The 25,020-nt window shown below is 38.1% G+C and overlaps 1 protein-coding gene across 4 annotated transcripts; it reads right to left on the bottom strand.

The window, feature by feature from the left end:
• Nucleotides 1-3,503: 3,503 nt before the first annotated feature.
• On the bottom strand, nt 3,504-21,952 carry CLEC4A (C-type lectin domain family 4 member A). 4 transcript variants are annotated; one of them, XM_069585805.1, is made up of 7 exons: nt 21,813-21,952; nt 16,204-16,408; nt 11,713-11,826; nt 9,058-9,159; nt 6,436-6,587; nt 5,214-5,338; nt 3,504-4,152 (listed from the first exon to the last, which is right to left on the bottom strand). In XM_069585805.1, exons 2-7 carry the CDS (start codon nt 16,280-16,282, stop codon nt 4,011-4,013), a joined length of 714 nt encoding a protein of 237 aa, XP_069441906.1. In that variant the 5' UTR covers nt 16,283-16,408; nt 21,813-21,952; the 3' UTR covers nt 3,504-4,010. The 4 variants fall into 4 exon arrangements, with proteins under 4 accessions (XP_069441906.1, XP_069441907.1, XP_069441905.1 ...); XM_069585806.1 differs by lacking the exon at nt 21,813-21,952 and adding an exon at nt 16,694-17,605; XM_069585804.1 differs by lacking the exon at nt 21,813-21,952 and adding an exon at nt 16,502-16,661 and having other exon boundaries at nt 16,204-16,428.
• Between the last annotated feature and the right edge of the window lie 3,068 nt (nt 21,953-25,020).

The raw sequence follows: 25,020 nt of genomic DNA, 5'->3' as shown, positions 1-25,020 counted from the left end.
GGAAAGATTGAAGGTGGAAGGAGAAGGGGATGACAGAGGATGAGCTGGTTGGATGGCATCACCAACTCCATAGACATGAGTTTGAGTAAACTCCAGGAGTTGGTGATGGACAGAGAAGCCTGGGATGCTGCAGTCCATGGGTTCGCAAAGAGTTGGACACGACTGAGTGACTGAACTGAACTGAGATAAACTGTGGTACAGCCACATGATGAAAATTTTCCATGATAAAACGAAAGGAGCTATCAAGCCACAAAAAGATGTGGAAGAATCTTAAATACATATTGTTAAGTGAAATAAGCCTGTCTAAAATGCCACATAATGCATGATTCCAACTATATGACAATCTAAATAAGGCAAAACTGCAGAAACATAAAAAGGTCAGTGGTGGCCAAGGGTCATGCAAAAGTGGAAAAGGAATGAATAGGTGGGGCACAGGGGATTTTACTGCCTATTTAACTTATATGCAGAGTACATCATGAGAAACGCTGGGCTGGAAGAAGCACAAGCTGGAATCAAGATTGCCAGGAGAAATATCAATAACCTCAGATATGCAGATGATAACACCCTTATGGCAGAAAGTGAAGAGGAACTAAAAAGCCTCTTGATGAAAGTGAAAGTGGAGAGTGAAAAAGTTGGCTTAAAGCTCAACATTCAGAAAACGAAGATAATGGCATCTGGTCCCATCACTTCATGGCAAATAGATGGAGAAACAATGGAAACAGTGTCAGACTTTATTTTGGGGGGCTCCAAAATCCCTGCAGATGGTGACTGCAGCCATGAAATTAAAAGACGCTTACTCCTTGGAAGGAAAGTTATGACCAATCTAGATAGCATATTCAAAAGCAGAGACATTACTTTGCCAACAAAGGTCCATCTAGTCAAGGCTATGGTTTTTCCTGTGGTCGTGTATGGATGTGAGAGTTGGACTGTGAAGAAAGCTGAGCGCCGAAGAATTGATGTTTTTGAGCTGTGGTGTTGGAGAAGGCTCTTGAGAGTCCCTTAGACTGCAAGGAGAACCAACCAGTCCATTCTGAAGGACATCAGTCTGGGTGTTCTTTGGAAGGACTGATGTTAAAGCTGAAACTCCAATACTTTGGCCACCTCATGTGAAGAGTTGACTCTTTGGAAAAGACTCTGATGCTGGGAGGAACTGGGGGCAGGAGGAGAAGGGGACAACAGAGGATGAGATGGCTGGATGTCATCACTGACTCGATGGACGTGAGTCTGAGTGAACTCGGGAGTTGGTGATGGACAGGGAGGCCTGGTGTGCTGTGATTCATGGGGTGGTAAAGAGTCGGACACGACTGAGCAACTGAACTGAACTGAACTGAATGGTTAATACATTACATTCCTAGCTACATATGGAAGACAAAAACACATGACCACAAAAGTCATATAAATGAATGTTTATAGCAGCTTTATTCATAATATCTAAAACCTAGAAAGGATCAATTATCTTTAAAAGAAGAAAGGATAACATCATGATATATTACATACAATGGAATATGACTCAACAGTAAAATTGAACGTAAAACTGAAAAAATACAAAACATGGATGAATATCACGAACACTGAGCAAAGGGAGGTAGAAACAAAACAGCATACTTTATTATTGCTCCTTTATGAAATTTTAGAGCTGGCAAAACAAATATGTGTGAAAATGAAAGTGGTAGTCACTCAGTTGTGTCTGACTCTTTGTGAACCCATGTCTGCAATGTCAGAGACCCAGGTTCGATCCTTGAGTCAGGAAGATCCCCTGGAGAAGGGAATGACTACCCACTCCAGTATTCTTGCCTGGAGAATTTCATGGACAGAGGAGCCTGGATCTCTCTCATCGCAAATTCTTTACCAAATGATCCACCGTTGATAGAAATCAGATCACTGTTTTTCTGGCATAGAGACACAGGGAAATATTCCACAATGATGGAAAGGTTCTTTATATTGATTGACATGGTGGCTACAGGTTTGCACACCTTTGTCAAAATTATTCTACTGTACTCTGAAAATGTTAGCTTTTTACTATATATAAATTAAACATTGATGATTTCTATATTGGTAAAGACAGATTGATTAATTGATGTTGCAGTCTTAAGATCACCTAAGCAAAATTAACACTTACCAGACCATAAAGGGTCATTAAGTGTCAGCAGATTTCCACCTTCAGAGAAGATATCCAGGTTGATAATTTTAATTCCAAAGGACAAAAGTATCTTTCCCAGTACTGGACATTTCAGAGTTTCTGCATCCTCTTCCATTTATAAGTGACAAAAAAGCTTAAAGTGTTGGTAGACTTTTTTTTGTTTATATGTTGTTTTTAAAGCAACTAGAAAGATGAATATAGAGGCTAAAATTCTAAGACATATTTCACTTATAGACTTAAATATATCTGCCAGATAAACCAACACATAAACACAGTGTTCAAATAGTTCTGGATGTAGTCTATCTCTTTTTTAAATTAGTTTTTATTGGAGTAGCTGATTTAGAACATTGTGTTAATTTCTGGTATACAGCAAAGTGAATCAGTTATATATATACACATATCCACTCTTTTTTGGATTATTTTCCCATATAGGTCATTACAGGGTATTGAGTAGAGTTCCTTGTATTGTATGCTAGGTCCTTATTATCTATTTTATATTTAGTAGTATGCATATGTCAATCCCAATCTCCCAATTCATCCCGCCCTCCTTTTCCCTCTAAATGTCCATACTTTTGTTTTCTACATCTGTGACTGTATTTCTTTCATAAATAAGTTCATTTGTAACCTATCTTTTTTTAACCTCAGAGAATATCTACCTAAATTTCAATCAAGAATTTTAAGGACTTCCCTGGTGGTGCAGTGGATAAGAATCCTTCTGCCAATGCAGGGAACACGGGTTTGATCCCTGGTCTGGGAAGATCCCACGTGCCACAGGAAAAATAATCCCATGCACCACAACTTCTGAGCCCACATGCTGCAACTACTGAAGCCCGAGCACCCTAGAACTCAGGCTTTGCAACAAGAGAAAGCACCACAATGAGAAGCCTGTGCACAACAACACAGAGTAGCCTCTGCTGGTCTCAACTAGAGAATGCCCACGCACTGCAGCAAAGACTTGGTGCAGCCAAAGATACATAAATAACTTTTTTTTAAAAGAATTTTAAGATTGATTTTCTAGAATAGTGATCTCAGAGCAATTTTTATTACACATTCTTAATAAAATTTAGTATATAAACACTTCATATTGAACATTTATTTATATAAGAATTACATACCTGTGATATCATACAATATGCCTACTATATAAGAATAAGGGTTTAAAATGATATAAAAAATAAACATTTTAATTTTGCATTTTATTCACTAATAGTAAAATTAATCTACTCTGACTTTTCAGTTACTACTATTATTTTTAGAGAAAACAGTGTGCTATGATATGTTACATTATTTTGCAAATCTTAGCTCAAAACTGTTTTGAAAGTGTTTAAGTTACATATTGCTGAAGAATAAGCCACCCCAAAACTTAGTGGTTTAAAACAGCTGTTTATTATTTTCACAATTCTGTTAATTGGTACACACCTGGATACTTCTTCATTTTATTTTTTTTTTCAAACTCTTATTGAAAAATCGACAGAGTGTGCTGCATAATCCCTTTTACTTCTTCATTTTAATCTCACTCTTTAGACACAAATCTTACATAAAATCATAATACACAAATAATTGCTGGTACTCAAAGGAAGATGAAAGAAAATAGGCTATGAATGACATTTATAAAAAGATAGAAAGTAAAGTTCTAGCACTGACTAATATTTTCAGCTCGAAATAATACACATGCCAAAAAGACATTTGGGAGTGGCAAATTTTGCTCCCTTTAAATTTCATGAATGAATAAATGAATGAATGTGTGCACAACCTTCTGGAAAATTCTGTTAAGATCCTTAAACAAGACATATGAATAACAAGAATATATTAGCTATCTCTATGATGTAGGATACCGATTCAACCTCATGGTCATGGAGAATGTTCCATTTTACAAGTAGATCTTCATCATCTTGCAAATAAACTTGTGACGCTCATTACAAGCACTATCATTCCAGCCCCATTTATTGGAAACAGCATTCAGCATAACACAATGCTCATTAGGATTGTTGGGTTCACCTCCATGCCAGAATCTGAGCACCAGAAAGGGGGGGGAAAAAAGGATGAGAACGTTTCTTTAAGCAGTGCTTTGAAAAGAAACAGTAAGGGAGATGGCTAGGCATGAAAATCAAAGTCAAATATGCCCAAATCATTCTTTCCCACTTCTCATGGAGTTTTTCTTCCTCTGTATCTCTGATATTTCCCTTGAAAATTGCTCTTACATCACCCAGCACTGTGTCATCTTATTGCATTAAGCACCCTCCCAGCAGACATTCCAGAGGCTATCTTCTGTTTGTCTATCTTATGTCCTGTTACCAGGAAATTGTTAATCCACAGACTCTTAAAAGATGCAAAAGACTTCATACTGGTCTCAGGTGTCAATGTAGTATGCTTCACTTTTTTATGCACTGCTTTTGGAGTCTGATGAGCTAGCTAAAATCTCTGAATATGCTACTATCCCTGTTACCTTGGACAAGGAATTTAATTTCACAGATTCATAAGAACTAGATTAATATCTCTGTATGTTTCACACAGTGATATGAGGATCCAAAGTGGTAAGGTACTAAAATGTACTAAAATACTTAAGAGTTTCAAAAGAACTGCATAGATATAAGACTATCAGAATTTAACTTATTTTCTGTATGAGAGATTAAATTCTTGATAATTGGTCACGATCTTAATTGACATACATTTCTGTTATATTTAGAGGTAAAAATAGTAGCGGTTGAAAGCACAAGTTTTTATGTCAAACAGACCTGGGCTTGAGGACCATTGTAACCACTGCTAGATAACCACTGAGTCATCTAATCTCTTTAAACTCAGTTTCTTCATCTCTATAGTGAGAATAATAATAATGTGTGCCTCATAGCATTATTTGATGAGTGAGGTAATAAGGAAAATTATTTAACCTAGTGCCTAAGAATTAAAAGAATGTGAGTATTTTCTTTTTTCAAAGTATAGTTGATTTACAATGTTGTGTAAGTTTCAAGTTTATAGCATGAACTATTTTATATTTTAATAGCTGATCAATGGAACACCCTAAAATTCCTGTAGAATGGAGAACCTAGGTTTCTTTATTGAATTCTGTACTCACGTGACACTTTCGTTGTATGGTGTCTGATCAACCCATTGCCAGTGTCTTTCTCCCATTGGCAATGTCTTGTCTGACAGGCCCATATAATAAGCATAGCGAGTTTCCAGTTTCTGGGTGATGAAATCCTAAAGGAATAAAAGAAAGGAGTTATAGCCTTTAGAACAGTCAGATTGAATTGAGTTCCATAGGCTTTACAGAGAAAAGAAAAAGTAAATTCATAATGAAGCACATGGGGGCCCTGCAGAGGAGCCTTGGGTTTTTTCTGGCAGAGCAGAATAGAATCAAAGATATCACTTGTGAGCCTGAGGCTGGTCTTAGTCTGTTCAGGCTGAATTGCTTATAAGTGACAGAAATTTGTTTCTCACAGTTCTGAAGGCTAGAAATCCCAGGTCAGCGTACCACATGGTAAGATAATGATTCCTGTTTTCTCATTGTGTGCATTCACGCATGTAGAAGTTGCTCTGTAGGATCTCTTTTTTAAAAACATTAATCCCATCCACAGAGGCTTCACCCTCATGACCTATGCAGCTCCCCAAATCCATACTTCCTAATACGATCATCTCTGGAGGTTAGAATTTCAACATATGGATTGGGGCGACAGGACACAAACATTCAGAACATAGCCATGTTTGATACATATGGAGGCAATTTCTATTCAGAATCATAATGAATTCTTATCTCAGACTCACTTCCCTTCATTTCTTCTCTAAGAGAGGGTATTCTTCAAAGTTGTACATGAGAAAAATTTTGCAAATTAAACAATTTTCCTTTTAACAACGTCAGATGGTTAGCGGTCATTTCTGATCATTGATTGTGACTCTTCATGATTGAACTGCATTTCCCAGTTGGACTTAATTCCCCTTCCCTGTTATATAGTTAATAATTTATAAAACATTTATGTGTTTTATATTTCAACAATGATAAGTAGTAATATTTATTATTTGAAATAAAAGAAATCATATTTCAAGCTGAAATATTTTCAGCCTTCCACTTAACCCCTATGTAGTATATTTTCAATGCCACAATTTATTTGGGGCAGAGGTTAGTTTTATAGAAGAAGGAAAAAGGCATGGAATGTAAAATCTTAGCCTTTTCTATTTATTTTCTTAAGCCTTTAGACACAGCATCAATATTCTAAGACAATAAAAATCTCCTTCTGAACTAAGAGAGATGTTAAAAAGCCAGGCTCTTGACTCTATTATCAATTAGAAACTAGTAATACCTGCTCAGCTTTGGTGTTGATCACCAGCAGGTGAGCGTTCATTCTTAAGCATTCCTTCTCACTATCATTCCAAAAATTAGCTCCATTAGAAATAAAATAGCAGTTAGAACTAAATGGCCCCCAACTCTTTGGGCAGCAGCTCCAGTCTTTCCCTGTATTGAGAACAAGGCTATATTAGTGCAATATAATAAAAGTAATTTTTTAAGTGTATAAATTATAAAAAATTAAGGACCAGAGGAGACTACATGGAAAACAGGACTCTTGTCAGGTGTCAAGGAGGTCAAGTCTGCCTACATCAGACAGTAAAAAGGTAGGACCCCCTTTCTTTTGCCTGCGTGGTATCTGGAAAAATCAGCTAAAACAGAAGTTTAAAGATCCTCGGAACATAACACAGAAATACCCAGGTTTCAATGGAAAATTACTTATCATACCAAGAACCACAAAGTTCTCAAAAATTAGCTTTAAAAATACATATATATATATATATATATGTCAATACCAAGATAAAAGAAATACTGAAGTTATCCAGCAAAGATTTTTAAAAAGCCATGGAAAGACGCTTCAACAAGTAAGTACAAATGTTTGAACCACACAAAAAAATAGGAGGCCTCAGCAAAGAAATAGATAATTCAGCAAACAAATTAAAGATATAAAAGAGAATCAAGCGCAACAGTTGGAAAACATAATAATCAAATTAAAAGCACAGCAGATGGGCTCAACAGCAGAATAAAGAAGACAGAGAAATCAATGAATTAAAAGATAGAATAATGGGAACTACTCAACTGAGCAAGTTATTCTAACAAGTGAAAAACTGAACAAACTAGAAACCAGCAACTTTTCATACACAGAGCAAACCATCACTCCCAGATCTGGAGAGACACAAAGGCAATACGGAAAATCGCAGCATATTGGAGCAGAAACTTCTTTGGGAGCCAGTCCCAGGATAGAGAAACCAGAACTGTAATTGTGGAATTGCTGGAAGCACAGTGTGGACAACTCTAAGAGATCAAAAGTCCAGGGTAACCCAGGCAATGTAGAGGCGCCAACACTTCCTTGAGTTTCACATCCTGGAGTTCCACAAGGTTGTTGTTGTCATTGATTGAACTGCTGTTCTACAGGCTCCTGCAGTAGCAGCGGACGCTTTACCACTGAGCCACCAGGGAAGCCCCGACACTATTGGCACTATGTATAAAATAGATACCTAATAAGAACCTACTGCACAGCACAGAAAGCTCTACTTAATGTACTCTGGTGTCATAAATGAGAGAGAAACCCAAGAAGGTGGAGTATTTATGTATGTACGGCTGATTCATTTTGCTAAGCAGTAGAAGCTAACTAACATTTTAAAGCAACTATAATGCAATAAAAATTAGTTTAAAAACAAACAAAAAAAATTACAAGATGCCTGCAACTGTAACGTAATCTGTAAATGACTGTGATTTCTGTTGGTGAAACACATGCTATCATGATTTGTTGCTTCCATTCATAATTTCCAGAGAGCAGTGCCGTCTACCAGGAGCTTGTTACGAACACAAACTTGAGATGAGCTGTATCTCTGGGTTGTATCAGGAGAACAGCCAGATCCATCCCCTCCCCATTACCAGGCAGAACCAGTTTTTCAATTAGAAATAATTTGATAAGTGGAAAGATATCTCAAATGAAAAAAAAAAGACCATGAAACATACTAATATTTCATCTTTAAAAAAATGGATAAAAGTGTACCATACTAACACTAGACCACACAAAGCAGGAAGTAGCTATATATATATATCAGCAGATAAATATAGTATATATCAGTATATATACTTCAGAGCAAGGAAAGATTTCAGAGTTAAGATGGGTATAGAATAAGGAGAAAGGGAATTTTTTCTTGTTCAGTTCTCCAAGAAGCCATGTTACTGCTGTTGTTGTTGTTCAGTCACGAAGTCGTGGCTCTTTGCAGCAGCGTGGACTGTAGCACGCCAGACTCCTCCATCCATGGGGTTCTCCAGGCAAGAATACTGGAATGGGTTTGCCATTTCCCTCTCCAGGGGATCTTCCTGAACCAGGGATCAAGCCCAAATCTCTTGTATTGGCAGGCAAACTCTGTACCACTGAACTAGCAGGGAAACCCCCCAAGAAACCATAACAATCCTTAAACTGTATGTATCTAACAACAGGCCATTAAAAAGTGAAGCAAAACCATAGAACTGCTAAAAGAATTTAGATTTAGGATTTTTAAAAAAAAGGAAATTTTTTAAGCAGAGTATTTTATGTATTCTCCCAAAAATGTTTTATATACATACAATATGATTTCTTAAAACATATATGAATTAAATCTCTCTTGACCGAATAAGTTTTTAACCGGTATGTGAGTAAAAGAACAAGTACGCACAGAAAGTTCAGAAAGAAGCAAAGACAAGAAACTGAAAAGCAATGTAATCTTTTTCACAATTAAGACTATTTCCTTGCACAAATGAATTAAAGATGTGCATATTATAAAAATTTTAGGCCCTAAATATTTGTATACTCAAAACTTGAAATGTTCTAAAGATCAACTTCTTAGTATAATTCACTTATTGGAAATATTGACCTAGAACACAATACTGTCAATAACTGAATCACAGGCACATTAATTTTTACCTTCCGGGGTCGAATTTTCCTTCACACATTCCAATTCTGTGTGAGTGAGTTCTCGTGTAGCCTTTTCTTCTTTATGAACATAAGAACATTTTTGAAAATAAACTGAAAAAGAGAATAAAATCATTCGTTTTCCTGGTAGCATTATAGCTTCATTCTTTTTTCTAATAGTATAAACATTTTAATTAAAAGAAAGTTGTCTGAATAGAGGAACAAGACTCAAATATGTGCTCAATTCTATGCTTATAAGAAATTAACTTCAAACTTAAACACTGAATGAAAGTAAAGAAGGCTAGAGTGGCTATACTAACGTCAGATAAAACAGATGTCTAGATAAAATGCAATAATTTTTAGATTTTTATTTTATATTGGTGTAAAGTTGATTAACAATGTTATGCTAGTTTCAGAGATAGAGCAGTGACTCAGTTATACAGACATGTATCTATTCTTTTTCAAATTCTTTTCTCATTTAGTTTATTACAGAATATTAAGCAGAGTTCCCTGTCCTCTACAGTACTGTCCCTGTTGGTTATCCATGTTAAATAGAGTAACTTCCCAATTGGTCCTTATTCCTCAGCAGGCCAACACACAGATCTAAATATTCATCAAGCCCCCACCTCCTTGATTCTATCTCCTCATTATCATTCAAAGGTATTCCCCTTCTCCTTCTTCACTACCTTAAATCAGATTCTCACTATTTCTCAATTGGACAATGACCTGTCTTTCTGATTATTCTCTTTGCTTTCTATTCTCTCCTCATATATCCATTTTACACATCTCCACCAAAAGCGTATTCCTATAAATCAAATTTAGTTATATCACTTCCTTGCTTAAAATTCCGTAATGGTTCTCCATGACTGTGACACATTGCAAAAATGGCCCACAGTTTTCAACTCTCCCTGTACCCACACCCCTTTGCAATATAACTTCTTAGTTTTTCCAGTTAACAAATGGGGTCTATTTATTCACCACTTGAAACTGGACTGACTCTAAGACTTCTTCAGCCAACAGAATGTACAAAAGCAACTCTGTCTGTCGTTGTTGTTTAGTTGCTAAGTCATGTCTGACCCTTTGTGATCCCACGGACTGCAGCACGCCAGGCTCCCCTGTCCTTCACTATCTCCTAGAGTTTGCTCAAATTTATGTCCATTGAGTCAGTGATGCTATCTAACCATATCATCCTCTGCCATCTTCTCCTTTTGCCTTCAGTCTTTCCCAGCATCAGAGCCTTTTCCAATGAGTCGGTTCTTAGCATCATGGCCAAAGTATTGGAGCTTCAGCTTCAGCATGAGTCCTTCCAGTGAATATTCAGGGTTGATTTCCTTTAGGATTGTTTCAAGCTAAGGTTTCAAGAGGCTTTGGTCATAGCTGCTCTCACTCTGCCAGCCTACATGTTGCCGTATCAACAAGCTCAAGCTCTCCTGATGAGTTATAAAGAAGTGGAACCAATCTGTCCACATCATTCCAGTTTACATCCTCTTCCTCAGAAACTGAGTTACCTGCAGCTCGTACTTGACTATGCATGCATGAATGACTTTAGCCAGGACCAATGAAACGGCTTAGCTGAGCCCAGTTCAAATTGACAAACCACAGAATCATGAGCTAAAAACTGTTTTAATCCACCAAGTTTTAGACTGGTTTATTAAATAACAGAAGATAATTGATAAAATAATCTGCAGGGGGGGCAGGAAGAAATCCGCTGTTAAGAATTATACAGGACACTTTTCATGATCTGAACCCTGCTTGTTTCTCCCATCTGCAACCTCACAGTTCACTTAGCACCATATGTCACAGTCATTTAACACATTTTTCCGAATTTTTTCAAGCTCTCCCACATCTGTCATGCTTGGTCCACACAGGTATAGATGTCATCTTCTCCAGGAAGCCTATCTCAGCTTCCTGTGCTTCTTACTCACAGAACATTTACCAGATGCTGTTACAAACACTGGTTCATTCAACCAGTTGTCATCATCCTCCGAACTTCTCAAAACCAAGGGCTACAACTCTGCTGTCTCTGTCTGACACAGTGCCTGACATAGACTACATGGCCACTGTTGCTTACTGAATGACCAAATGAATGAACAAAGTATCTACCCAAACTTATACTAGTTTTATGATTTTAAAAAACTTGATGAATTCTTGATAGGCAGATATCTACCTATTTGTCAACTGGATTTTAAGAGCTCATGCAGTCTTGAGAAAGACAAAAATAATTAAGATGAAAATTCAGTAGAATATTTTCCTGGGAGATTTCTTCCCATTTCCTTCTTGTCCATCTGCTCATCCCAAAATATGTGTCTATGTCCTCAACAGGCATAGCCTTATAAACACTATTAAGAAAATACAGATTTGGTCTCATGTAAACAACTGTCTAGTGTAGAAATGGTGCCCTATAGATTTCATTCTGCAAAACAGAAATGTGTACACACATATACTCTTCTTTCAATTTCTCTAAAGAGAGGGAATGCCTTATTTCTATAAAAGAGTGACTAAATGCAAATAAAGAACCAAGCTCGCAATGAATTCCCACTATATATGTCTTCCCCCAGAGAAGACTTCTTTCCCAGATTTCTGAATAAACTCATAGTTTATCTGTTTATTTGATGCCATCTATTCATGTCAGGCAGACATTTCTTATAGATCCATCTGGATACTTACAGAGAAAAGCGATCAAAAATGAGACTGCCAACAGTAGCAGAAGTATCAGCAATGATGTAAGAAGTAGCTTGGAAAAACTATGGCCACTTTGGTGAAGGTTGGTCTCTTTGGGAGCTGAAGAAGGAATCAAATTAATCAAATTATTATTATCGTGAATAATAAATTCTGACCTTGACTTCATCTTGCCCCTTCTCTTCCTCCTCTCCCTTTTCTTGTATAATACACTATTACTATTACATGACATTATTTCAAATATGAAGCTACAAAGGAAATAGTAATGTTAATTGTAGAAACGCCAGAAAATACATAAAAGCACGAATTCCTACCATTGAGGATTAAAGTGAAAGTGTTAGTCACTCAATCGTGTCCAACTCTTTGCAACCCCATGGGCTGTATCCTGCCAGGCTTCTCTGTCCATAGAATTCTCCAGGCAAAAATACTGGAGTGGGTAGCCATTCCCTTCTCCAAGAGATCTTCCTGACCCAGGATAAAACCTGGGTCTCCTGCACTGAAGGCAGATTCTTTACTGTGTGAGCCACCAGGGAAACCCATTGGGGATAACTGTTAATGTTTTGGTATACATTCTTCCGGCAATTTTTTAAGTGTATATACATGCATGCACATTTTGCCACATGACTGACATACCATATATATTGGGTTCTGACCTACTATTTTCTTGTACACTATATCACCATATTTTCTTATTTTACCCACCGTATTGTGGTTGCATAGTATTTCATTATATATGTAAATAATCTTGCAGATTATTTCTAACTTTAACTACTTTACATAATGCCATAGCAGATAACTCTTTATCACTGTCCCTCATCACATCCTTAAAATAAAAATCACACTGTTTTATTAAATTTATTAATTTATTTTTAATTGTAGAATGATTGCTTTACAATGCTGTGTTGGTTTCTGCCATATAAACACCACATTGTTCATCACGGCACTATTTACAATAGCTAGGACATGGAAGCAATCCAGATATCCATGAATGGATCAAGAAGTTGTGGTACATATACACAGTGGAACATTACTCAGCCAGACTGCTTTTTAACTCTATTTTTTATGGAGGTATAGTTGAGTTACAATGTTGTGTTAAAAAATGAGACATTTTTAGTCATCATTTCATAGTTGTGAATTATTTTATCAAGTGTCCATTGATGGGTGAATGGATAAAGAAAATGTGACAACTGTATGGAACGGGTATTCACCTATAAAAAATCAGGAAATCTTGTCTTCAGGATGGACCTTGAGGGCATTATACTAAGTGAAATAAGTAAGAAAGAGAAAGACAAATACCATATGATCTCACTTATGTGTATAATCTTTAAAAGATAATAATAACTCATAGATACAGAGAACAGAATGGTGGTTGCCAGAGGTGAGGGATGATGAGGTCAGCAAAATGGGTGAAGGGGGTCAAGAGGTACAAACTTCCAGTTACAAAATAAATAAGCCCTGGGTCATAAGGTACAGTATAATGACTGTAATTAATAATACTATAGATTATGGCATACATATATGAAATACTGCATATTTGAAGGTTGCTAAGTGAAAAAGTTGGCTTAAAGCTCAACATTCAGAAAACTAAGATCATGGCATCTGGTCCCATCACTTCATGGGGAATAGATGAGGAAACAGTGGAAACAGTGTCAGACTTTATTTTGGGGAGCTCCAAAATCACTGCAGATGGTGATTGCAGCTGTGAAATTAAAAGACGATTACTCCTTGGAAGGAAAGTTATGACCAACCTAGATAGCATAATCAAAAGCAGAGACATTAGTTTGCCAACACAGGTCTGTCTAGTCAAGGCTATGGTTTTTCCAGTGGTCATGTATGGATGTGAAAGTTGGACTGTGAAGAAAGCTGAGTGTCGAAGAATTGATGCTTTTGAGCTGTGGTGTTGGAGAAGGCTCTTGAGAGTCCCTTGGACTGCAAGGAGATCCAACCAGTCCATCCTAAAGGAGATCAGTCCTGGGTGTTCATCGGAAGGACTGATGCTAAAGCTGAAACTCCAATACTTTGGCCACCTCATGCGAAGAGTTGACTCATTGGAAAAGACTCTGGTGCTGGGAGGGATTGGGGGCGGGAGGAGAAGGGGATGACAGAGGATGAGATGGCTGGATGGCACCACCAACTCGATGGACATGAGTCTGAGTGAACTCTGGGAGTTGGTGATGGACAGGGAGGCCTGGTGTTCTGTGATTCATGGGGTCACAAAGAGTCAGACGGGACTGAGCGACTGAACTGAACTGAACTGAAGAGTACATCTTAAAAAGCTTTCATCACACACACAAAAAAAAAACTGTGAAACTATGTATGGTGACAGATGTTAATTAGACATTGTGGTGATCATTTTGCAATATACATAAAAATCAAACCATTGTGCTTATACATCTGAAACTAATATAATTTTGTCAGTCATCTCTCAATTGAAAAAAAGAATTATTTTCTCAAAGTTATAATATATTGCTAAGTGGGGGTAAAACCTGCAATAATGTATCAGTTCAGTTCAGTTCAGTTGCTCAGTCATGTCCGACTCTTTGTGACCCCATGAATCACAGCACGCCAGGCCTCCCTGTCCATCACCATCTCCCGGAGTTCACTCAGATTCACGTCCAACGAGTCAGTGATGCCATCCAGCCATCTCATCTTCTGTCGTCCCCTTCTCCTGCCCCCAATCCCTCCCAGCATCAGAGTCTTTTCCAATGAGTCAACTCTTCTCATGAGGTGGCCAAAGTACTGTAGTTTCAGCTTTAGCATCATTCCTTCCAAAGAATACGCAGGGCTGATCTCTTTCAGAATGGATTGGTGGATCTCCTTGCAGTCCAAGGGACTTTCAAGAGTCTTCTCCAACACCACAGCAAAGTAATATCTCTGCTTTTGAGTATGCTATCTAGGTTGATCATAACTTTTCTTCCAAGGAGTAAGCGTCTTTTAATTTTATGGCTGCAGTCACCATCTGCAGTGATTTTGGAAAAACACATATGCACACAGATGCATATTTATATTTGGAAGGGTGTACACAAAATGTAAATTATAGTTATCTCTAGATAGTAAGAATAAATACAGCAATTTAAATTTGTGTGTGGACCTAGAGACTGTCAAACAGAGTGAAATAAGTCAGAAAGAGAAAAACGAGTATCATATATTAATGCATATATGTGAAATCTAGAAGAATGGTACAGATGAATCTATTTGCAAAGCAGAAATAGAGACACTGATGTAGAGAACAAATGTACAGACACTAAGGCAGGGGATAAGGGAGGTGGAATGAATTCAGAGATTGGGATTGACATATACACTCTACTATGTATAAAATAGATAACTAATGAGAACATATTGTGCAGCACAGGGAACTCTACTCAATACTCTGTAATGATCTATATGGGAAAAGAATCTAAAAGAATGGATATATGTACATGTGTAACTGATTCACTTTGCTGTACAGCAGAAACAGAACACTGTAAAACAACTAAACTAATAAAAATTTTAAAAACAAATAAATTTGTGTGTATCTCTGGTTTTTAATTTTTCTATAATAAACATTGCGGCATATAATAACAAAGTTATACAAATTTTTTAATTTGTATTTATTTTTTGAACGTTATCAAGTATTTATTTATTTATTTATTTATTTATTTATTTATTTATTTATTTTGGCTGTGCCTGGCAGCATGAGGAATCTTAGTTCCCTGACTAGGGATTGAACTTGTGCATTGGGAGTATAGAGACTTAACTCCTGGACCACCAGGAAAGTCCCTATAAATTTTCTAAGGGGAAAAAAACAGTTTCCTGAGCATTTCCATGTTTCCACAGAATTTTGGAAAACATAAGCAATCATAACTTCCCTCTCGCAGCTTCTCATAGTCTCCACGGTTTTTTTCCTCTTTTCTTCTGTATCTGAGATATCATACATGCTACTGAAATTACCTTTTATTTACCTCCAAACCTCACTGAATCCATCTCAGATACAGCGTGCAATGGATTTTCTGATTGCAGAGCAACCGCCCTCAAAACATGAGACTTTCTAGGCTTTCGTCTGCAATGGTTTGTTCCATGTTAGTCTGACACAAACCAATACACTCCAACACTCTGCACTCAAACTCTTCTCCTGTGACTAATCGAGAAACAAAACCCACCAATTCATCATTAGCCCCTGCATCTGGACTGATGATTTCAAGACCTGAACCCACTCTCTACACTGCAGTCTTAGTTCACCTCAGAAAGCACACAAGAACTTCTCAGCTTCATTACCATTCTCCTTAACTCAGGTCCATAGTGGATTTCTCACACCTCAGTTTTATCATGGCATACCTGTACCATCCCTTAATGCTTTTCAGGCAACTTGATCTGAGAATCCTGTGTTTCCCAACCATAGCCAGAGAACCAGCAACCAACATTCCCTAGGCTTTATTTATAGTATTTTTTCTTCACCCTTCATCCCATCATTCACTCTGACCACTGGAAAGCGAGTCTTACCTGCAGGAGGCTCTGATTTGGTGCCTGAGGACTTGGGTTTATTAAACTTCACTTCAGCATAAGTGACCTCTGAAGTCATGCTGAGATCTTCCGTTCTTGTCAAAGAATCCTGTCCGTCTCTTCCTTAAAACCACTTAAAATGAAACTCAAGCACGGTGGTAATTTCTCATACATCCTGTCACACAACCAGCTGAGGACAGAGACTCTAGACAAACAAACAAAAACCTTGAGAGGAATTTCATGAAAATTAAAAACCTCAGGGGCCCAAACCCCAAAACAGGCGCAATGTTAATCATACCTTTAAACATCACGCCAGCAAATAGCGATAGAAGTAGGAAGTCAAAGGGTAGGGGAGAGAAATAGGAAGGAAAGGAAAAGGGGAACAAAGCAGAGACATTCTCCCTGAGAACAGTGAACTTACCAGAAGGGATGAAATTAAAGCATTTGTGAGCATCTACCTGCAAACAAAATCATTTATAGACCCACCAACCTGAGTATATACTCATTCATGTTTGCATTCTCCTCATCTTCTGGGGTTGATCAGGCAACTCTGGGGACTACATTCCAACTGACAGAACAACTTTCTTGCCAGACTCCCCACTTCCAAAAGTCAGAGTCCTCTAATGCAGTGGGAAGTCAAAGTGTAGATTATGTGCCTTCAGAAGTTGCTCTCCTGTGTTCTCTGCTCGTCCCTGTTCTTGATTAAGTCCATCATGCCTCCGCATGCATTCTGCTCAACTGCCCCCAGCGGCTCCTGAGAGCAGCTCTCTACTGGATGCTAGAGAAGGATGTCCTTCTCTCTTTTATCCCGAGTACACCACAACAAAAGGCTTATGGGTATACACGAGCCTTTAACAAATTAGGATAGTTTAATGGATTCACAGTTTAGAGGAGAAACTAAGCACTACATATAAGCCAAGAGGAAAGCGCCCCAAAAGTTAAATCCTTCATGCAGAATCTTTTTGCAGACATGCTCCCAGCTCACACCCAAGATTCAGCTCTCCCCAAATGAGTCTCCATTTTTATTTTTTTTCTTTTTCCAGGTTTTGGTGACCCACCCAGCTTACAGGATTTTAGTTCCCCCACAAGGGCCCAGCAGTGAAGTACAGACTCTTAACGACTGGACTGCCAGGGAACTCCACTGATTCACCTTCTTTTAGTCTCCCCACCTAATTCCTCTCTCCCCTGCATAACACACACACACCTACACACACACACCACAGGCATTTACCTCTGTATTTATTTTATGTCTAAATACATTGAAAACCATGAGTTCACACTAACATCTCTAATCCCAATCTTACACAAAGAGTTCATTCTATCTTTTCCTCTTTCTGCATCTCTAACTCCCTCTGTGACAGTAAGAAAACTGCTTCCATTCTCCTTACTTACTTATTTGATCAATGTTGTTGTTCAGTCACTAAGTCTTGTCCAACTCTTTGCGACCCCATAGACTGCAACATGCCAGGCTTCCCCATCCTTCACCATCTCCTGGAGTGTGCTCAAATTCATTTCCATTAATTCAGTGATGCCATCCAACCATTTTATTTTCTGTCACCTCCTTCCCCTCCTGCCTTCAATCTTTTCCCAGCATCGGGGTCTTCTCCAATGAGTCAGCTCTATGTATAAGGTGGCCAAAGTATTGGAGCTTCAGCTTCAGCATCAGTCCTTCCAATGAATATTCAGGGTTGATTTCCATTACGATTGACTGGTTTGATCTCCTTGCCATCCAAGGAAGTCTCAAGAGTTTTCTCCAACACCACAGTTCAAAGGCATTAATTTCCTAGATGTAACCCATTTTCTACCTTGGCTGCCCCTCCTTCCTTAACTAAGATGCCCTTCTCTCCTCCACTGGGCTCCCTTCTCCATCCAGGCCCTACTGCTGTTGACACCACCTCCGTTCTGCACGGGAGTCCTGCACTGAGGCAGCCAATCCCCACAGCCGTTTCTCCTCACGCTGCCCAGGTCTGCCGCCTTCCACAGCACAGCCCTCCTTGCTTGCCTGGACTCTGATTCCTGAAACCAGTGCCCTGACCCTAACGTGGAATCTGTTCTCACCCCACTCAGGCTCTGACACCCTGTCCAAGGTCACTCTCCTGTGTGAAAGCCCTCCTCACCCTGCCTGGGCTCTGAGTCTCCACGCTGTGCTTCCATCATGTGGACAGCCTCTGAAACCCACACCTGCATGGACGCCTTCCTCCCTCTGCTTGGGCTCAGACACCTCCCTGCAAGGATGCCCTGGTCACTGCGTGAGCCCCCTGCACCAACCCCCACTCTGCCACACAGATGCCCTGTTTACCTCTCAGGCATTAGTACCCAGACCAGGCTGCTTATGATACCCCATACCAGGCCACAGACACATGTGGACATGCTCCTCAGCCTGCACAGGCTATGATGTCAGAACGGTTTCCCCACCCCTACAGAGATGGTGTCTTCACTCATCTTGGGCTCCAACACCACTGCCAAGCCAGCCCCCTGCACAGTCACCCAGCTCACCCTGTGTGAGCTCTGACTGCCTGCACCAGACCACTTTATCCTTCCCCATCCCACCATTCAACAAACACCCTCCCTGCTCTACCCACCTAATGCTTCATTTAAGACTGAATCATTTAGTAAAGACAGGAAAGGGGGTACAAAAGACAGTAAAGGAAGAAAAAGAGCTAATTTTCATAAATTTCTCCAGCAAATAACTTCCAGACCTAATAAGCACTACTGGACCTTAACCATCTAAGCTGGTTTCTGGATTCAGGCGCAGTTCACCAGCTGCCCTTGTGGCCTCAGACCACAAGGTTCACGTCCTCATCACTACATGTGTGTCTGCAACTGACCCCAGCCACTTCACAGGTACCTGCAGCTCAGTACACACAAAAAAGAAGTAAATAGTGACATGAAAGAACACACAAGGGGGAATAAAAGGGTGAAATTTTTGCATCCAATCAAAGTTAAATTGTTATCAGCCCATAGTACCATGATAGAAGGAAGGAAGGAAGGAAAAAGAAAGATATGATGTTTTATAGAAGCTTCAGGGTAAAAATCCTGAAGCATAAACCTATGGTAGAGTCACAAAAGATTAAGAGAAGGGAATCAAAATATACCACTACAGAAAATCATCAATTCACAAAGGAAGACAGCAAGAAAGGAACAACGGAACAACAAAACACAAAAAAAACAATTAGAAAGATGACATAGTAAATCCTTATCTGTCAATAATTACCTTAAATGTAAATGGATTGAATTCTCCAGTGAAAAGACAGAGTGGCTGGAAAAAAGCAAGACTCAACTATATATATTCTACAAGAAACTCAGCTCAGCTTCAAGAACACACATAGGTTAAAAGTGAAGGGATGGAAAAAGATACTCCATACAAGTGGAAACCAAAAGATAGTAGGGATAACTATACATATGTCAGCAAAATAAGATGTTGAGACAGATATGGTAGTGAAAAGCAAAGAAGGTCATTATATAATGATCAGAAAGATAACAATCATAAATATATATGCAATTCAACATCAGAGCACCTAAATATATTAAGCAAATACTGACAGATCGGAAGGGAGAAATAGACAATAAATAACAGCAGGATACTTCAATACTTTATTTTCAACAATGGATCAATTATCCAGATGAAAATCAACAAGGATATGTTGGACTTCAACCATACTATAGACCAAGTAGACCTAAAACAGACATCTACAGAACAGTCTTCCCAAAAGCAGAATACACGTTCTTCTTAAGCACAGAATATTCTTCAGAATAGGCCAAATGTTAGATCAAAACACAATCTTAAGAACACTAAACTTGTGCCAAGTATCTTCTCCAACCACAGTAGAGTGAAACTAGAAATTAAGACCAGAAGGAAAGCTAGAAAGTTTACAAATATATGGAAATTAAACAACACAATCCTGAACAGCCAATAGCTCAAGGAAATAAAGAGGAAATTTTTAAAATATCTTGAAACAAACAAACAAACAAAAAATGGAATACAACATACCAAAACCTATGCAAGGCTGCTAAAGCAGTTCTAAAATGGAAGCTTATAGTGATAGATAAAAGCCTACATTAAGTAAAAAGAAATATCTCAAATAAACAACCTCACTTTATACCTCAAGGAACTGGAAAAAGAAAAACAAATTAAGCCCAAAGTTAGTAGAACGAATGAAATATCTAAGTCAGAGTGAAAAAAAGAAACCATAGGAAAGATCAACAAAACTAAGAGGCGGTATTTCAAAAACATAAACAAAATTGACTAAGAAAAGAAGAGGGAAGACTCAAATAAATAAAATCAGTAATGAAATTTGGGACATTACAACTGCTCATACAGAAATGCAAAGGACCATGAGAGACTACTATAAACAACTGCACACCAACAAACTGAATAACCTGGAAAAATAGAAAAATTCCTAGAAACACGTAGCCTACCATGACCGAAACAGGAAGTAACAGGAAATCTGAAGAGACCAGTAACAAATAAGTAGACTGAATCAGTAATCATAAACTTACCAAAAAAAAAGACTCGAACCAGATGGTTTCCCAAATATCCACCCAACATTTTTTTTTAATTAGCAGCAATCCTTCTCAAACTCTTCCCAAAAATTCAAGAGGAGGCAACGCTCTAGAACCCATTTTATAAGGCCAGCATTACTTTGATACCAAAGATGAGGATGCTACAAGAAAATGCCAGTGTCACTGACGTATGTGGATACAAAATTCTCAACTAAATACTAGCAAGCCAAATTCAATAACACATTTAAAGGTCTGAACACCATGATCAAGTGTGATTCATCCCTAGGGTAAAAGATGGTTCAACATATACAAATTATTATCTGTGACAAACTGCATTAATCAAATAAAAGGTGAAAATTCAGGATTATCTCAATGGATACAGGAAAAGCATTTGACTAATTACAACATCCTTTCAGGATAAAAACTCTCAACAAATTGGGTATGAAGGAACATACCTAAACATGATAAAGGTCATGTATGACAGGACCACAGCTAACATCTTACTCAATGATTAAACGCTGAAAGCTTTTCCTCTAAGATCAGGAACAAGACAAAGGGGCCCACTCTCACCATTTCTATTCAACAGAGTACTAGAAGTCCTAGACAGAGCAATTGGGCAAGAAAAGAAAATAAAAGTCATTCAAATCAGAAAAGAAGAAGCAAAATTTTCTCTGCCGATGATATGATCTTATATATAGAAAATCCTAAGAACTCCACCCAAAAAAACTGTTAGAACTAATAAATTATTTCAGTAAAGTTGCAAGATATAAAATAAACATATAAAAATCAGTTTCCTTTCCATATAACAATAAAAACAACCAAAAAAGAAATTAAAAATCCCATTCACAATAACTCCAAAAACAATAAAATACTTAGGAATAAATTCAACTAAGGGGGTGAAATTTCTACATACCAAAAACTACAACTTTGATTAAAGAAACTGAAGACACACACAAAAATTGAAAGCTATCTTGTGTTCATGGATTGGAAGAATTAATATCGTTAAGACATCCATACTACCCAAGCCAATTATAGATTCAACACAACCTCTATCAAAATCCCAATGGCATTCTTCACAGAAATAGAAAAACTTATATGCAGAGTACCTCATGAGAAACACTGGGCTGGAAGAAGTACAAGCTTGAATCAAGATTGCCAGGAGAAATATCAATAACTTCAGATATGCAGATGACACCATCCTTATGGCAGAAAGTGAAGAGGAACTAAAAAGCCTCTTGATGAAAGTGAAAGTGGAGAGTGAAAAAGTTGGCTTAAAGCTCAACATTCAGAAAACGAAGATCATGGCATCTGGTCCCATCACTTCATGGCAAATAGAAGGGGAAACAGTGGAAACAGTGTCAGACTTTATTTTGGGGGGCTCCAAAATCCCTGCAGATGGTGACTGCAGCCATGAAATTAAAAGACGTTTACCCCTTGGAAGGAAAGTTATGACCAACCGAGATAGCATACTTAAAAGCAGAGACGTTACTTTGCTGACTAAGGTCCATCTAGTCAAGGCTATGGTTTTTCCAGTGGTCATGTATGGATGTGAGAGTTGGACTGTGAAGAAAGCTGAGCACCAAAGAATTGATGCTTTTGAGCTGTGGTGTTGGAGAAGACTCTTGAGAGTCCCTTGGACTGCAAGGAGATCCAATCTGTCCATTCTGAAGGAGATCAGCCCTGGGATTTCTTTGGAAGGAATGATGCCGAAGCTGAACTCCAGTACTTTGGCCACCTCATGCAAAGAGTTAACTCATTGGAAAAGATTCTGATGCTGGGAGGGATTGGGGGCAGGAGGAGAAGGGGACGACAGAGGATGAGATGGCTGGATGGCATCACTGACTCGATTGACATGAGTCTGAGTGAACTCCAGGAGTTGGTGATGGACAAGGAGGCCTGGCGTGCTGCGATTCATGGGGTCGCAAAGAGTCAGACATGACTGAGCGACTGAACTGAACTGAAGATTTGTGTAAAATCACAAAACACCACAAAAAAGTAATAGCCAAAGCAACCATGAGGAAAAAAACAAAGCCAGTGGTATCACATTTCCTAATTTCAAATTATACTACAAAGCTATCATAATTAAAAGAGTATAGTACTGGCATAAAAAGAGACACATAGAACAATGGAACTAAGTAGAGATTCCAGAAGTAAACTTCTGCATTTACAGTCAACCTATATTTAACAAGGGAGCCAAGAACACTAAATGGGAAAGGACAGTCTTTTCAACAAAACTCTTTAGTAGGAAAACCGATAATCACATGCAGAAAATGAAACTGGACCTCTGACACCACTCCCTAAAATTAACTTGAAATAGATTAAAGACTTAAACGTAAGATGTGATATCACAAAACTCCTTGAAGAAACCACAGGGAGGAAGTTTCTGAACATTGGTTTTGACCACTCTTTTTCAGATATCACACCAAAAGCACAAGAAACAGAAGTAAAGATCAATAAGTTGGGACTATATCAAATTAAAAAGCTTCTGCACAGCAAAAGACACAATCTACAAAAGAAAAGACAACCTACAGATGAGGAGAAAATATTTGCAAACCATATATCTGATAAGAAGTTAATATCCAAAATATTTAAAGAATTCATACAACTCAATAACAAAAACAACACACAAAAACACTAAAAACAATTTGATTTGTTAAAATGGATAGAAGCACTAAATAGACAGTTTTCTAAAAAGACATACAGATGGCCAACAGATTTTTTTTTTAGAGTCACAAGCAACTGACTAACTCAGTATGACTCAAAACCACAAAGAAACCACTTCCATTTCATGCTGTTCTGATACCTAGGGTTGGGGCCCAGACTGCAAGGGTGATGCTTAAGACATACATGAAATAATGTTCAACATCACTAATCACCAGGGAAATGCAAATTAAAGCCACAAGGAGATATCACTGCACATCTGTTAGAATAGCCAAAATCCAAAAGATAAAAGATAACAAATGTTGGGGAGATGTGGATTAAGGGGAACTCCTTGCACACTCTTGGCGGAAATGCAAATTGGTATAGTCACTATGGAAAACAGTATGGAAGTTCCTTAAAAGATTAAAAATAGAACTACCATATGAGTCAGGAATTCTACTTCTGGGTATATACCCAAAGGAAATGAAAACAGGATGTTGAATAGATATTTGCCCTCCCTTGTTTATTGCAGCATTATTCACAATAGCAAGATATGGAACAACCATAGAGTCCATTTGCAGTGAATAGATAAAGAAGATGTGGTATACACATGCAAAAGAATATTATTTGGCCATGAGAAAGAAGGAAATTCTGCCATTTGTAACAACATGGATAGAACTTGAAATCGTTATGCTAGGCGAGAAAAGTTTGAGAAAGAGTAATACTATATTTCATGATACCATTTATACATGTAATCTAAAAAAGCCAAACTTGTAGAAACAGAATAGACTGGTGGTTACCAGACACTAGCAGGTGGAGGAACTGGGGAGATGCAGTTTAAAGGTGTAAACTGGAGCCGATTATACAGAGTGAAGTAAGCCAGAAAGAAAAACACCAATACAGTATACTGACACATATATACGGAATTTAGAAAGATGGTAATGATGACCCTGTATGCGAGACAGCAAAAGAGACACAGATGTATAGAACGGACTTTTGGACTCTGAGGGAGAGGGAGAGGGTGGGATGATTTGGGAGAATGGCATTGAAACATGTACACTATCATGTAAGAAATGAAGTGCCAGTCTATGTTTGATACAGGATACAGGATGCTTGGGGCTGGTGCATGGGGATGATCCAGAGAGATGATATGGGGTGGGAGGTGGGAGGGGAATTCAGGATTGGGAGCTCATGTACACCCGTGGTGGATTCACGTCAATGTATGGCAAAACCAATACAGTATTGTAAACTAAAATAAAGTAAAACTAAAATTTTAAAAAATAAAATAAAATAAATTTAAAAATAAATAAATAAAGGTGTAAAGTTTCAATCAGTAGATAAATTAAGTTCTGGAAATCTAATGCCCAGCACAATCATTAAGAGCATATCTTGGAGAAACCAGTTCCAGTTTCAGAAACCAGTTTCAGTTTCAGATAACCAGAATAAATGAATATTGCAACAAAGTTACAAGAATTTTTGGTTTCCCAATACATATAGAAGTTATATGTTCACTATACATGTGTACTAAGTCACTTCAGTCATGTCTGACTCTTTGCAACTCCATGGATTGTAGCCCTCCAGGCTCCTCTATCCATGGGATTCTCCAGGCAAGAATACTGGAGTGGGTTGCCATGCCCTCTTCCAAAGGATCTTCCCAACCCAGGGATCAAACTG

The sequence above is a fragment of the Ovis canadensis genome, chromosome 3, assembly GCF_042477335.2.
Source record: "Ovis canadensis isolate MfBH-ARS-UI-01 breed Bighorn chromosome 3, ARS-UI_OviCan_v2, whole genome shotgun sequence".
Taxonomy (NCBI): Eukaryota; Metazoa; Chordata; class Mammalia; order Artiodactyla; family Bovidae; genus Ovis; species Ovis canadensis.
The sequence above is the reverse complement of the archived record's forward strand: the minus strand, read 5'-3'. Positions and strand labels throughout refer to the sequence as shown.